Source organism: Perca flavescens, chromosome 22, assembly GCF_004354835.1.
Source record: "Perca flavescens isolate YP-PL-M2 chromosome 22, PFLA_1.0, whole genome shotgun sequence".
NCBI lineage: Eukaryota > Metazoa > Chordata > Actinopteri > Perciformes > Percidae > Perca > Perca flavescens.
The window spans coordinates 28,597,599-28,614,185 of record NC_041352.1 but is presented as its reverse complement, the minus strand read 5'-3'; the positions used below and the strand labels follow the sequence as shown (position 1 = coordinate 28,614,185).

The following is a 16,587-nucleotide window of genomic DNA, read 5'->3' as shown; positions in this document are numbered from 1 at the left end:
CACACACACACACAGACACACACACACACAGAGACACACACAGTACCTTGTATATGAGCTGAGAGTAGTAGTCCGTAACTCCGTCCAGGCAGCCATTACCGAAGGAGCCACTCAGCAGCGAGTCTCTGCCCAGAGACGAGCTGCCATAATGGGGAACAGACTCAGATCCACCCCAAGACCGGCTCCATCAGGGCAGCACCGACAGCTGGGGGATATAGGTTCAGATATAGTTACGGAGGAAAAGAAAGTCGATTCTAGGGCTGTGCTCGAGTGAAGATATTCTTAGTTGACTAACACTCGACTAATCGATTAGTTGATTTAACCGACAGATCTGTAAGTCTGAGTTTCTCTGCAAAGAGTCATGCAAAAGGATGCATATATTGAATAAGATAATGCCTCCTTTGCATATTTAAACACAACATTTCAGAAAACGTGTAATGTAACAAATAACTGCCTTAATGAAAGTAATCAAAGTAGGTTTCCCGGTGATATCTGTTAGGTCAAATGTCAACCCTTAATTCTTGTGTTTACCAGAGATGTGCTCGTACGTTTCTTGGAAATAAGTCATTCGGCATGAAAACAGCATCAGACATGACTAATGGACTAAAGAGATCTAAGTTGACTAAGACAAGAAAACACAGATTGGTCGACTAATAGACTAAGAGGGAGCAGCACTAGTTGATTCACGTATGTATCGTATCATTTTATCTGTGCCGATGTTTAAAGTCAATCCTTTTAGGAGAAAGAGGACCAAGCTGAAGAAGAATTAGGGCGCCAAAAGAGATTTTGGATTGTCACATGGCTCCTGAAGTTTAGGTTTCCCTTCACATGAAGATGTTAGTCTATAAGAATGTATCGGAATTTTTTCCTAAATCAGGTTTTCTTTCTTCACAGTTTCCTGTTGAAGTTCTTAAAAAAGGTTTCTGCATATGTCCACTGTCTATTGGACTGTGTACATATTCACACATTTTGGGAAGATGTACGTACATAAAAAAGAAAAACTGACATGATAGGACAGGCCCTGAACATGTATCTCTTATTCTGTATTCTTGGTATAGACCATCCTCCAGATATTCCATCTAATCAGCTAAATCTTAAAATCCTGCTCTTTTGTGCTAGAAGATGTATTTTATTGAAGTGGGTGTCAGAGGAACCCCCTAGCGCCGCCCAATGGATATGCAGTGTACCGGAGTTTCTGCCCCTCGAAGCCCTTAGCTTCTATCTGAGAGAGGAGCCGTTTCAGCTTCATACAGACTGGGGTCCATTTACAACTTCCTGGGGTCTGATTGTCTGCGTACAGTAACAGCAGGGCTGTAACACCTCTTTACTGTCTAACTGTATGGCTATGTATGTGCATTCCTGATTGGTGTTGTATGATGGATTGATGGACCTTCATTTGAAACGGTCATGACCTGTAAATCGGTCAATGTTCAGTAAAAAAAAAATAGAGAGATAGACAGAGAAAGAGACAGAGCGAGAGAGAGAGAGACAGAGTAAGAGAGAGACAGAGACAGAGAGCGAGAGTGAGAGAGACAGAGAGAGACAGAGAGAGAGACAGAGAGAGACAGAGAGAGAGACAGAGAGAGACAGACAAAGAAATAGATAGAGAGACAGAGAGAGAGAGAGAGACAGACAGAGAGAGACAGAGAGAGAGACAGACAAAGAAATAGATAGAGAGACAGACAGAGAGAGACAGAGACAGAGAGCGAGAGAGACAGAGAGAGAGATAGATAGAGAGAGAGAGAGAGAGAGAGACAGAGAGAGAGAGAGAGAGAGAGAGAGAGAGAGAGAGAGAGAGAGAGAGAGAGAGACAGAGAGAGAGAGAGAGAGACAGACAAAGAGATAGATAGAGATAGAGAGAGAGAGAGAGAGAGAGAGAGAGAGAGAGAGAGCTTTGGTCTCATGCACCTGTCTGAGGTGAGTCACCAGCGGGTCAGAGGACGATGTGGAGGACGACTGGAGCGTCTTCTCCTCCTCCTCCTTCTTCCTCCTCTTGTTTTTGGGAGGAGCTTTGTCTTTCTCGGGCCGAGAGGGTCTCTTACAGCGCGGAGCTTTCTTCCTGCCGGACGAGTCCAGCAGATCTGCTCCTGGACTGTCCATGGTCACCTGGAGCACACAGGTCACACTTTCATTCACAATACGCTCTTTGTCGCTTCATTAACTAGCGTTGGAGACAAGTTTAAAGGGTCATTTAGTCATATTTCAACTCTATTTCCCCATGTGTCCAAGTGGCTGATGGGAACAATAACCTTTAAACTGGTCCAGTTTTGAGCGAGAACGCTGTAACAGGCAACCGTGAACCGAGCTGTAATGTAACCCTACAGGACTAATGTTCAGCAGCAGTTAGAGTCCACTAAAACTTCTGCTGTTGCTGCTGACAGACTCAGATTATTATTCTAAGTGTGTGACAACATTATGGGATGGATCCCTACAGAGATAGACCTTTTAGTTAAAGAGTAAGATCCTTTTAGTTTAACATCAAACAGCCCCGAAATCACCATCACCAGACTCCACCAGACTCCATGTAAATAATCAGGACTTTTAGCGTGTATAGAGCCAGCATATCTCCACCAGACTCCATGTAAATAATCAGGACTTTTAGTGTGTATAGAGCCAGCATATCTCCACCAGACTCCATGTAAATAATCAGGACTTTTAGCGTGTATAGAGCCAGCATATCTCCACCAGACTCCATGTAAATAATCAGGACTTTTAGCGTGTACAGAGTCAGCATATCTCCACCAGACTCCATGTAAATAATCAGGACTTTTAGCGTGTATAGAGCCAGCATATCTCCACCAGACTCCAGAACAATGGAAAGATGAACCAAGACGGCTTTTGGTAGTTTTATTTAGTTTCTGTCCACTTTGAATGAAGTGTGTTTTACGATGATAAAAGTCCTGATTATTTACATGGAGTCTGGTGGTGCTGATGCTGAACATTAGTCCTGTAGGGTTACATTACAGCTTGTTTTAGAAAAATACCAAAATGTTCCTTTAAAAAGCTCTGAAATCTTGTTGACTAAACCCCCCCTCTCACCATGTTTCCATGGTCGTCCTCTTCGGACCGGACGCTTTCATTGGACAGCTGTCGGCGGGCGGTGGGCGGGGCCTGGCCGGTGGGAGACGGCGTGGTTGCCGGGGAGGTTTTGTCCTTCAGCAGATGTCTGAGCAGCTCCTTCCCCCCGTCTCCCCCGTAGGGAGGAGAGGGGGAGAAGACTGCATCACCCCCACAGGCCTCCATCTTCACCCTGCCTCCACCACAAGCTCCTCCCTCCTCACGCTCCTCCTGCAGGCAGACAACCACACGCTGAACAGGCTGTGACTGTGTGTGTGTCTCTGTGTGTGTTTGTCTGAGAGTGTGTGTGTGTGTGTGTGTGTGTGTGTGTGTGTGTGTCTGTCTGCCTCTGTGTGTGTTTGTCTGAGAGTGTGTGTGTGTGTCTGTCTGCCTCTGTGTGTGTTTGTCTGAGAGTGTGTGTGTGTGTGTGTGTGTGTGTGTGTGTGTGTGTGTGTGTATGAGTGTGTCTGAGTGTGTGTGTCTGTGTCTGAGTGACTGTGTCTGAGTGTATGTGTATGTGTGTCTGAGTGTGTGTATGTGTGTGTGTGTCTGAATGTGTGTCTGAGTGTGTGTCTGTGTGCGTGTGTCTGAGTGACTGTGTCAGAGTGTGTGTATGTGTGTCTGAGTGTGTCTGAGTGTGTCTGAATGTGTGTGTGTCTGAGTGACTGTGTCAGAGTGTGTGTGTGTCTGAGTGTGTGTGAGTGTGTCTGAATGTGTGTGTGTCTGAGTGACTGTGTCAGAGTGTGTGTGTGTGTGTGTGTGTCTGAGTGTGTGTGAGTGTGTCTGAATGTGTGTGTGTCTGAGTGACTGTGTCAGAGTGTGTGTGTGTGTGTGTCTGAGTGTGTGTGTGTCTGAGTGACTGTGTCAGAGTGTGTGTGTGTGTGTGTGTCTGAGTGTGTGTGTGAGTGTGTGTCTGAGTGTGTGTGTGAGTGTGTCTGAATGTGTGTGTGTCTGAGTGACTGTGTCAGAGTGTGTGTGTGTGTGTCAATAAGCTACAGTAAAGTAAAGTACAGAAGCCTTGGGTGCATGTAAGAGGTTATGTTTGTCAGTGTAAATTAGCTTTCTTGCTAAGTCCGGCATGTTTACAGGATGTACTAAATACCGATGTTCATTCACATGGGATCAGTCCCTATCACATAAATTAAAAATACAAATAATAAAAAAATTCAAAGTTAAATCGTGGGTGATCCCTTGACTGACCTTGACCTCCAGACGGGCTGCAGACAGGGGGCCTCTCTGGCTCTCTGTGCCCAGGACGGAGCCTCTCTGCTGGGCCGCTGAGATGACCGACAGCTGCCTCTCCAGCTCCGAGGACGGAGCCAGAGCGGCGAGGCTGGTGCTCAGCGAGAAGCTCGCATCCGATTGGTCCGCGCTGCCGCGTGTGGGCGTGGAGCAGGAAGTGTCTGATCGGGCCGGAGTGGGCGGAGCCGTGATGTCGTCAGATTGCGAGGACAGCGGCGTCCTGGCGCCCCCTCTGCCATCGTCTCCTCCGTCCCTCTTCCTGCTCCTCTTCTTCTTCGGTATGTCGTCGGGGATGATGTCAGAGTACAGCTGGGGCAGGGAGGCGCCGTGCGTTGAGGAGTCATGTCCGAACCGAGGATGGGAGGGGGGCATCACTGCCGCCGCTGGGACCCCAGCGGGCAGCACCGTTCCCTGGGCTGGGAGCCTGGGCCGAGCCTGCAGGCTGGAGGGAGCCACCTCCAGGGGGCTGCGCCCAGCGGGGAAGCCCGAGCAGAGGGCTCCCTGCTGGGGGAACGGAGCTCTGGGAGCCGGGGGCGACTGGAGGAAGTCCTGCGGCAGCTCCGAGCTGAAGAACGGCATCTGGGACAGACCGTCCGCCGCCGGAGGAGGTCCGGGCGTTTGTATGACTCGAGCACCAGATGGGGGCATGGAGTTTCCCAGCATGCCTTGCTGCTCCAGCTCCAGCCTTTGCTGCAGGGCGCGATGGCGCTCCACCTGACAGGAGGAGAACAGCGCTCAGTTTGACTGAATGAATGAAGTCATTGTGTCAAAATATTTTAACTTCTTTTCTCTAAATTTTCAAACTATTTTCTTTCAATCTCGGAAAGTCTTTCACGATTCAGTGTTTCCCACACGTAGACTATTGTGTGGCGGCGTGCCTCACTATCAACACCGACAATCGCACATTGAGTTTCGTTATGAATTTTTTTTAAACGCTATTTAAAAACACGTTCTTCTGCATTTCCTTTCCCTGCTCTCCTCCGTCTCTCTGTTACTTGTGTCTCGCTCACACACACACACACACACACACACACACACACACACACACACACACACACACACACACACACACACACACCTCCTCCCACCGTACGGTGTTTGGTGTTTTTAAGCCCCCCAACGTCACCTTCCAGGGAGTGCGGCAGAGGTTAGGTTTAAGGTTACGGTGAGGGTTAGCTGCCTGTAAGGCCACGTTGGGGGCTTAAAGCACCATCGAGCCCATCAAGGAGAGAAGACAGCTGGCGATATTCACAAAATTCACAAAAGGTTGGTATCTATCTCGTGAACACCTTTACACAATCACACATTCATAATCACCGAGCCGACTCTCGGCAAACAAGCGATTGCGCCCGCTTTAGAAAGTTAACTAGTAGCAAATTAGCGGTAAAATGCAGTTGGGTTGTCGAGGTCAAAACACTATATGTAGCAGCTGGGAATCAAATAAACTTATTATAAATCATGTCATTGTTTACTCTTACACTGAATGTTTGCTGCTTCAATCCAGAGGAGTATTGAAAAGTATTTTCCGCGACTGAAAAAGGCCCATGTTGAGGATGAGGACCAGCCTGTAATCAGTTAGGTTATTCATTTGTTTACAATATTTTCAGGCTTCAGTGAAAGACAGGGGAGAGAAAGACAGATTTGTTAGGCATTGAAGTAGGAGCGGAGGACAGCATCCAACAGCTTGTCCTCCTCAGTTTTTCATAAACACACCCCCTAGCCCCCTCCACAAATTGCATCCTAATCTGTGGGAAACACTGCAATGTGTGACCCAGTTGATTTCCATGGCTGTGTGTGTGTGTGTGTCTGTCTGTCTGTCTGTGTCTCTGTATGTGTGTGTGTGTGTCTCTGTATGTGTGTGTGTGTGTTTGTGTATCCGTGTGTGTGCATGTTTGTGTATCTGTGTGTGTGTGTGTGTGTGTGTGTGTGTGTGTGTGTGTGTGTGTGTGTGTGTGATGCTTCACCTCGTGCATTAGCTGAACTCTCTGTCTCTCCTGCTGCTCTCTCAGCCTCTCTCTCCTCTCTCTCTCCTGGAAGCCTTCACTGAACGGGTTGTTGTCGTCAAACTTCACCTGCAGGACACAAACCAAACACATTACATCACAACCCAAACATGACCTCATAACCCAAACATGACCTCACAACCCAAAAACATGACCTCACAACCCAAAAACATTACCTCACAACCCAACCCTAACATTACCTCACAACCCAAATATGACCTCACAACCCAAACATGACCTCACAACCCCAACATGACCTCACAACCCCAACATGACCTCACAACCCCAACATGACCTCCCAAACATGACCTCCAAACCCAAACATGACCTCACAACCCAAACATGACCTCACAACCCAAAACATGACTCTCAACCCAAACATGACCTCACAACCCAAACATGACCTCACAACCCAAACATGACCTCACAACCCAAACATGACCTCACAACCCAAACATGACCTCACAACCCAAACATGACCTCACAACCCAAACATTACCTCACAACCCAAACATTACTCACACACTAGGGTTGGGCGGTAATACGGTATACCGCGGGGTCTTAAAAATAGCAACGGTATCAGTTTCAATACCGTCATTAAAAAAATGCAATGCACTTAAATAGGACACAAGGATTAAATATTAAATATAATTTATTTAATTATGTGTGGTTGTCATCATGTGACAGTGTGGAGGAGAAAGTCGTTTTTTTAAGTTGTTCTTATGTTATTATTGTTCCAGTATCAGTGTTTGGTATTCAGTTTCTGAACGGTGCACAAAGTCAACAGTTTGGTGATGTTGTCTGAGCCTTACATCATCATTTTTAATTAGTCACGTGGTCGCCTGCCAATCGGAAGGTTGGTGGTTCGATCCCTGGTCCTGCAGTCCCATGTCGAAGTGTCCTTGGGCAAGACACTCAATCCTGAGTTGCCCCCGATGTTGTGCATCGGAGTGTAAATGCGTGCGAGTGTATATCTGACGGTGTATGAATGTGAGTGAATGGTATCTGTACTATGTTAAAGCGCACTGAGTAGTCGTTAAGACTAGAAAAGTGCTACATAAATACAGTCCATTTACATTTAAAATAGGGAGGAGGTTTGACAGTATCAAAATGTGGATACCGCCCAACTCTATCACAACCCAAACATTACATCACAACCCAAACATTACCTCACAACCCAAACAACCCAAACATGACCTCACAACCCAAACATGACCTCACAACCCAAACATGACCTCACAACCCCAACTCTATCACAACCCAAACATGACCTCACAACCCCAACTCTATCACAACCCAAACATGACCTCACAACCCCAACTCTATCACAACCCCAACATGACCTCACAACCCCAACATGACCTCACAACCCAAACATGACCTCACAACCCCAACATGACCTCACAACCCCAACATGACCTCACAACCCAAACATGACCTCACAACCCAAACATGACCTCACAACCCAAACATGACCTCACAACCCAAACATGACCTCACAACCCAACATGACCTCACAACCCAAACATGACCTCACAACCCAAACATGACCTCACAACCCCAACTCTATCACAACCCAAACATGACCTCACAACCCCAACTCTATCACAACCCAAACATGACCTCACAACCCAAACATGACCTCACAACCCCAACATGACCTCACAACCCCAACATGACCTCACAACCCAAACATGACCTCACAACCCAAACATGACCTCACAACCCCAACATGACCTCACAACCCCAACATGACCTCACAACCCAAACATGACCTCACAACCCAAACATGACCTCACAACCCAAACATGACCTCACAACCCCAACTCTATCACAACCCAAACATGACCTCACAACCCCAACATTACCTCACAACCCAAACATGACCTCACAACCCAAACATGACCTCACAACCCAAACATGACCTCACAACCCAAACATGACCTCACAACCCAAACATGACCTCACAACCCAAACATGACCTCACAACCCCAACATTACCTCACAACCCAAACATGACCTCACAACCCAAACATGACCTCACAACCCAAACATTACTCACAACCCCAACTCTATCACAACCCAAACATGACCTCACAACCCCAACTCTATCACAACCCAAACATGATCTCACAACCCAAACATGACCTCACAACCCAAACATGACCTCACAACCCCAACTCTATCACAACCCAAACATTACCTCACAACCCAAACATTACCTCACAACCCAAACATGACCTCACAACCCAAAGATGACCTCACAACCCAAACATTCCCGACAACAACGCGTCCCGTTGGTCCTAAAGAAAACGTGGAGACATGTGCAGCTGTGAGAGGTGCGTTACCTGAAGCGCGGGGTCCCCTGCGGCTCCGTTGGTCCCTGCGGGGGGGCCCCGGGGCCCCGCGGTGAAGCCCGCTGTCGGAGCAGCGAGGCCCGGCGTCATGGCCGGGGGAGGCTGGGCGGTGGGGGGCATCTGGGGGGGTGGAAGAAGAGGCATCCTCTGCCCAATCACCCCTGGAGCTCCTCCTGCCGGGGACCAACCAAGGGGCACGTTTGGGGCGCGGGGCAGGGTGGGGCCAGTGGGGTGGGGCTGGGAGAGGGGGGGCTGGGAGAGGGGGGGCTGGGAGAGGGGGGCTGGGAGGGGGCAGCGCTGCTGCAGCTCGCTGCTGTTTGGTCCTGTAGTCGTCGATCAGCTCAGCGTGATCCTTCTGCTGCTTCCGGATCTGAACACAGACACAGAAACATTGAAACCACCTTCAACTGGCTCCTTTCCTTTTAAAATGAATCAGACATTTAAAGGTTTGCTGAGTGAGACAAACAGTATACATGTGTGTGAGAGTGTGAATGTGTGTGTGTTTGAGTGTGTGTGTGTGTGGGTGAGTGTGTGTTTGTGTGCGTGTGTCTGAGGGTGTGTTTGTGTGTGAATGTGTGTGTTTGTGTGAGTGTGTTTGTGTGCAAAAAAAATCGTGTCAGCTGGTCATCCAGATGCGTTAAAAAAAATTTAACTCTTGCGAAAAGCTACGGACGGTTCCTATCCAACGGAAGTTAGCGTTGCTATGGTACTGATAAACAAACCTGCTAATGCTAATTGGTTAGCTAGCAACAGACGTCTAACTATTGACATTATATACCGCTATATCACATTTAACCGACGTGACATGTCAACGTCTTGGGCAGCTTTTATCCACGCAGCAGCCTTTCTATTTATAGCTGTATAAGAGAGGTCAGAGAGAATCGGACATTCAGACACTTTCATCACATTCATCACTCATTCCAGTCTCTCTGACATTTTTGTGAGTCGCCTTCCGAAGCTTTTCAATGGCGTAGTACGACGTCCGCTGGGGGCGTATTGCGGAGCTGATTTCAACTGCCAGCGTGAAGGCGGCGTTAGTGTAACTCTGCGTAGGTTGAGAGCCTAGCTGTACCCCCCCTCCCTCTGGCTGCAGATGTGTTTGTGTACCTGCTCCAGCTGTTTCTGCACGGTCCCCTGCTGCTCCGTGATGTTGCGGAGCTGGGAGGCGTCCTCCTCGGTGAGCGCTCGGCCCGCCTTCTTGGCTGTTCTCTGTTTGGCCGACAGAGACTTCTTGGTTTTGCGGTGAGCTGTGATCTGCTCCTCCAGGAGGCGCTGCTGCATCTGCAGGAGCTGCTGCGTCTCGCCCAGCCACTCCTCGTACTGCCGCCGCTGGGCCTCGTCTGAAAGGACACACCGCGGGTTAGACACTGATGCTAAGGTCTATATAAAAGAGACTTCAGATACAGTATTAGGGGACCACTAAGGTCTATATAAAAGAGACTTCAGATACAGTATTAGGGGACCACTAAGGTCTATATAAAAGAGACTTCAGATACAGTATTAGGGGACCACTAAGGTCTATATAAAAGAGACTTCAGATACAGTATTAGGGGACCACTAAGGTCTATATAAAAGAGACTTCAGATACAGTATTAGGGGACCACTAAGGTCTATATAAAAGAGACTTCAGATACAGTATTAGGGGACCACTAAGGTCTATATAAAAGAGACTTCAGATACAGTATTAGGGGACCACTAAGGTCTATATAAAAGAGACTTCAGATACAGTATTAGGGGACCACTAAGGTCTATATAAAAGAGACTTCAGATACAGTATTAGGGGACCACTAAGGTCTATATAAAAGAGACTTCAGATACAGTATTAGGGGACCACTAAGGTCTATATAAAAGAGACTTCAGATACAGTATTAGGGGACCACTAAGGTCTATATAAAAGAGACTTCAGATACAGTATTAGGGGACCACTAAGGTCTATATAAAAGAGACTTCAGATACAGTATTAGGGGACCACTAAGGTCTATATAAAAGAGACTTCAGATACAGTATTAGGGGACCACTAAGGCCTATATAAAAGCATCCAAAGAGCACCATGTCATGGGACCTTTAAATGTAGTACAGAGTCTGTAGTCTACCCCCAACTTCCCGGTCTGACGGCAAACCCCACGCTACCGTCTTAACTAACACATTTCCTGCGGGAAACCCTGTACTGATATCTTAAAGTCTGTCCTGGGACCGATATGAGACATAAGATCGTTAAACACAAATCACATTTAGATATATTTGCAACTAAAATATGATTTGACACTTTCATTGCTGTGTTCTTCCACACATTTAAATCAAATCCAAACTTGTCTTTTTGATAAAAAAGAATGAATATAAAGCACTGAAGTTTGAATATATTTGACTGATCTATTTGTGCGCATTATGTCCATAGCAACTGTTCACATGAATTTTAACTGATGAGCATGCTGGGATTATTTCGGTATACTCACTGCCGAAGCCCGGGACGAAGCTGGGAGGACTGGGTCGCACCAACGGGGGGTTCAGCTTCCCGTCCTGATGGGAAGAGAAGAAGACAATTCCTGTTTGAACCCAAACTCAGCAAGTACAGGAGACATTAGGACACTGTGATACAGTTCACGGTTATTAAGATGCATTTAAATATTCATTGAAACAAATTGTCTTTATGACACTTCTTGTCCCGGTTCTACACACCTGTCCCACCGGCTGGGGAGGCTGAGGAGCTCCCTCTGGAGCCGGGACCACCGGGGCCGGCTGGAACCTGACACACACACAGAGACACACAGAGACAGACACACACACACACAGACAGACAGACACACACACACACAGACAGACACACACACACACAGACAGACAGACAGACACACACACACACACACAGACAGACAGACACACACACACACAGACAGACAAACAGACAAAAAGAGTAAAAAATATAAAAATAAAAGAATCAAAGTGTAGAAATACGTTGAAAGAAATTAGACCAATGGCTTCTCCAAGATCATTTATGATATGATGATGATCAAACGGCCAGCTGGGTTATTTAGATAGAATACGGTGAAAGTGCTGGGGGGGGGGTCATACCTGTTGATGGCCATCGGGTTGAGTCCCAGGTTGCCCTGCGTCATCACCTTGTTGATGCCTTTCAGAGCCACCATCTTCGCCTTCATGATGGGGTCAGTGATGGAGTCAAAGTCTGCTGAACACACACACCATCAAAATAAAAGAATCAAAACTAAACACCCTTAAAAGCACTCGAGGTGTGCCAGGTGTGTGTCATCGTAGAGTACGCTCTCGATTAAAGGCCAAATAACTAACTATCAAACACTCAACACTAGAGATGCACCGATAGAGCAGCCGGTGACCGGAACTGGCCGGTTTTCACGTGCTCGGCCATGACCGGCGAGCTGCAGGTCAGTCTGACATGGCGATTTCATGCCGGTCAACGCTACGATTAACTGACAACAGAAGTTATACAAGTTACAATTCTCAAGGACGCACACACACACACACACACACACACACACACACAGACGCCACGGCACGGACTCTTTCTCTTTTCTCCCATCTTCTCCTCCGTGTGTGAAGCGTGTCGGCTCTATTCTCCCACACGTAGGGAACCTGGTGAGTTAACCTGCAACATGTCAGCTGTTTGGACATTCTTCAGCGTGTGGTCAGAAGATAACAAGTTTACAATATGAACACCTGCCAGGAGACAGCAGGGCGAGGAGGGACCACACCAACAACCTGAATCACATTTCTCTTTAGTGGGATATTAGATGGGAGAAGAAGGAAATGGTTCTAACATTGCTCTTTAGATGGGTGTGGATGTCCCACACCAGGAGTCATTTATATAGATGTATTTTATAGTGATCTATTATCTGGTCAACACATGTTCTAGTAAAGAAAAGACAGAAAATTAATGTGTGTGTGCTGTAAATTGGTTAGAAAAAATGAAATCGGCATCGGCCGGCCTAACTCAAAGAAAAATCTGAATCGGTGCATCTCTACTCAACACATTCGTTTTGTGGAGACAGCCGATCTGCAACTCTGCTTAACGTTCTCCAAAGATGACTCGGACTAAACTTTACGTTGAAATCGACCCACCACGAGATCAGACTTGTGTGAGTGTTTCGAGGCGGTGTGGTACAGGAAACAGGAAGCATCACTGCCTCTATCTCTGCCACTAGAACATTTTAAAGCACCAAACACCAGCTCTGAACTGTTCCCTCAGTCCCTCCGTCTCTTTTCTTTCTCTCTTTCTCCGGGAAATCAAGCTGCCTTCATGAGAGATCTATAAACCATCTGACGGACAACAGGAACTGAAATATAAACTCTACATGTGCTACATGGGGGGGGGGGTTAAAGAACAGAACGTCACACAGATGGACCGATTCATTCAGTCAATCTCCCCCCGCAAAGAATCACCAGATTGCCGTTTAAACGCAGCCTAAAAGCCATCCCCAAACTGAGGGGAAACAGGGGAAAGGTGTGTCGGGGTTCAGGTCTTACCCATGTTGGGTAACACAGCGTCTGGGGGGGGCCTCTGTCTGATCAGCGCCTGCATCTGTTTCTGCTGCTGCTGCTCTTGGCGCTCCTGGTCCAGGAGGTCCTGCAGCAGGAGTGGCTGCTCCTCCAGGAGCAGAGGCCTGTGTGGGTCCTGGTCCGGGTCCTGGTCCTGGCTCTGGTCCTGGCTCTGGAGGAAGACGGTGTGGGTCTGCGTGGAGCCCCCCGGCTGTGAAAGCTGGGTCTGGGGGTTGAGGAGGAGGCGGGGCTGGGGGGGTTGGAGGGACAGAGGGAGACCCTGAGGGTGGGGGGGCGCAGGGAGACCCGGAGGGTGGGGGGGAGAAGAGAGACGAGGGTCCAAACGGTCTCTGCTGGAAGACAGCCTGCGGACCTGCAGACGAGACGGAGAAACAATGCAGATGTGAATAAAGAGTGAAGTTCCTCCGATACAGATGCCGGTATCTGAAGAGCTGCTGGTGGTACCGGAGTTTATGCACCGATCTGATACGCTAGAGCTGTTGAAATTAACCAAATAATGGATGCATGGAATCGTGGACATGGACGATGCTGCATCGATAATCAGCCGGGCCATAATCGATTATTTCTTTTTATAATGTAATGTAGGCTTAACTACATTTCTGTTTACATATTCTGGTATGTTTTTGCACATTCAGTAAGTGCCATGTGCTCAGTGCTGTATAGTTTTATGTATTATTAGTATTTAGTATTAGAGCTCTGCAGAATGTTTGGTTTTTGAAGCTTGAAAATTTATGAATTAAATATCCTACATGGCTTTAATAGAAAAATGGATTTGACGCATCGTGATGCATTGAGATATTTAATGGAATTGAATCGCTGACATGATAATCGTAATCGAATCAAATTGTGAGATCAGTGAAGATTCACACCTCTACGATACGCTATGATTTGATTTGTAGTATTTGTTTACCTCCAGCCATAGGGGGGTGAACCCTGGGAGTCATGCCCGACGACGGAGCCTGTTCCTGGGTCTGGAGAACGGGCAAGGCCCCTGAACCAGAACCAGAACCAGAGTCCTCCCCTTTCTGGAGCGAGCCGGCTGCCTCGGCCACTAAGGGTCCGGGGGGTCTGATGGTGGTGAAGACCCCGGGCTGGGGAGCTGATAAATCAGACGGTCAGTGAACGCAGCACAGCACAGCGAGCGTGTGTCTGTCTGTGCACATGTGTGTGTGTGCGTGCGTGCGTGTCGGCGTGCGTCGTGTGTGCGTGTCTGTGTGTGTCTGTGTTCGTCTGTGTTTGTGTATGTGTGTGTGTGTGTGTTAGTGTCTGTGCATGCATGCATCTGTGTGTCTACATGTGTGTGTATGTGTGTGTGTGTGTGTGTGTGTGTGTGTGTGTGTGAGTGTGTGTGTGTCTGTCCGCGTTCGTGTGTTTATTTGTGTGTTCATGTCTCTCTGTGTGTGTGTGTGTGTGTTTGTGTGTGTGGGTTTATGTGCGTGTTCATGTCTCTCTGTGTGTGTGTGTGTGTGTGTGTGTGTGTGTGTGTGTGTGTGTGAACGCAGCACAGCACAGCGAGCGTGTGTCTGTGTGTGTCTGTCTGTGCACGTGTGTGTGCGTGCGTGTCTGTGTCTGCGTGTCGGTGTATGTGTGTGTCTGTGTGTGTTCGTCTGTGTATGTGTGTGTCTGTGTATGTGTGTTCATGTCTGTGTGTGTTTGTGTCTGTGTGTGTGTGTTCATGTCTGTGTGTGTGCGTTAGTGTCTGTGTGTGTGCGTGCATGCGTCTGTGTGTGTGCGTGTGTGTGTCTACATGTGTGTGTGTGTCTGTGTGTGTCTGTGCAAGTGTGTGTGTGTGTTTGTGTCTGTGCGTGTGTGTGCATGTGTCTGCGTGCGTGCGTAGGTGTGATTGCGTGTGTGTTTATGTGTGTGTTCATGTCTCTGTGTGTGTGTGTGTGTGTGTTCATGTCTCTGTGTGTGTGTGTGTGTGTGTGTGTGTGTGTGTGTGTGTGTGTGTGTGTCCCTGTGTGTGTTGTTGACAGTGTATATTACCTGTGTGCCTGGCTTCGGTCTTGATGCCGTCCTGTACTTCCTGTTTGAAGTGGCTGTCTGTCCTCCGGTCCTCGGCTGTCTCCCCCAGCTCCAGCTCCTCGTTGAACATGTCCTTCTTGTCCTCCAGGTTGAGCTCGGGGTCAGCGTAGGCGATCAGGTCGAACTTCCCCGACAGCAGGAAGTCGTCGAGGTGCAGGTCGTTGGGGCCCAGGTCCAGATCCTCTTTACCTGAAACAGCCAGCAGGAACGCATCACAATGACTGGTTATACAGGGTTCATACGCATTTTAACCAATACTTTTCGGCAAATTTCCATGACTGTGTGTTCCTGAAAATATCAGTCGACATTCTACAATAAGAATACTAATCAGTGTTAGAGTTTCCCCTCAGACGTTTAACTATAAATGAATGATAATGTCTGTGGTTCATAGATGGATTCATCATATCTCTCCCCGAATACAACGCTGAGGTTAAGACAACGTGAAATACACCCCTAGCAGCAGCAAATTTAATTTGCAGCCAGGGGGGGGTCTAGGAACTCTCCGTTGGCTTGCAAGCTGGAAAAACCAAACTCTGGTCAGGCCAATCACATCGTGTATAGAGTCGGTGGGCGGGGCTTATGGTTGCTGCTGCTGCTGCTGCTGCTGGTGGTGAACAGAGGTCTTCTGGAAGACTTGGAGTTCAGCTTTTCTTTGAGAAAAGAACAAAGAACGGCACTGAAGTCCTTCTTAAAAAAGGAAGATGTGTTCAGAGTTTAAAGTTTAATCTACCAACTAGGGTTGCTGTGGTTGGTTGTAGCGCCATCCTATTGGTGCAGAGGGAATTTGAAAGACAACCGTTTGTCCCGCCCCTCTGATTGAGCCCTGACAATGGTGAGCTCCCAGACCCAACATCTGGATGTGGGGCTGGCTTGTCAGGCTATAGGGTTGGCCGACTGGAAGTAAATTTCACCGTTTCGACTCCACCCCTCAAAGAACCGGAATCCAAAAGGAAAAGTTGCAAATGTAATCGGAGTTGTTTAAATCAAAACGAAGACCAACCCTGTAGGGCTGTGCTACACTTATTGTGGAGAATGCAGCCGACAGGATTGTTCAATTAAAAACTGCCACTGAAAGGAGAAAGTTAATGTACTAACTACATAGGGACCGGTCTAATGTATATGAAAGCACGTTTTGTGTTGCATGTGTTGAGAGATGCTTATTTTCTGCTGCGGAACGAACAGAGTCCAAAACAACTTTCCCTTCAGGGACCATAAAGTAGATCTTATCTTATTCCATGATCACAGGAAATATTGGGCTCTAAATTAAGTTCTGGGACTGTCCCGCGCCGGGATCTCGTAGAAAAAGAAAGACACTTGCCAACCGGGCTTAACAACTTTTTCTCCTCATCGTAAGAGTAATAAATAAATGTGAT

At 47.7% G+C, this 16,587-nt stretch overlaps 1 protein-coding gene across 1 annotated transcript in view; it reads right to left on the bottom strand.

Moving 5' to 3' along the window:
• The window catches only part of kmt2ca (lysine (K)-specific methyltransferase 2Ca), a 133,504-nt gene that overhangs the window by 32,005 nt on the left and 84,912 nt on the right, over nt 1–16,587 (bottom strand). The window contains 16 exon segments of the mRNA XM_028569034.1: nt 47–140; nt 1,188–1,222; nt 1,909–2,106; nt 3,040–3,288; nt 4,258–5,013; nt 6,264–6,371; nt 8,651–8,968; nt 8,970–9,029; nt 9,767–9,999; nt 11,113–11,176; nt 11,336–11,402; nt 11,729–11,840; nt 13,157–13,460; nt 13,462–13,541; nt 14,100–14,288; nt 15,176–15,403. Of these exon segments, the coding sequence (XP_028424835.1) occupies nt 47–140; nt 1,188–1,222; nt 1,909–2,106; nt 3,040–3,288; nt 4,258–5,013; nt 6,264–6,371; nt 8,651–8,968; nt 8,970–9,029; nt 9,767–9,999; nt 11,113–11,176; nt 11,336–11,402; nt 11,729–11,840; nt 13,157–13,460; nt 13,462–13,541; nt 14,100–14,288; nt 15,176–15,403 (3,095 nt within the window).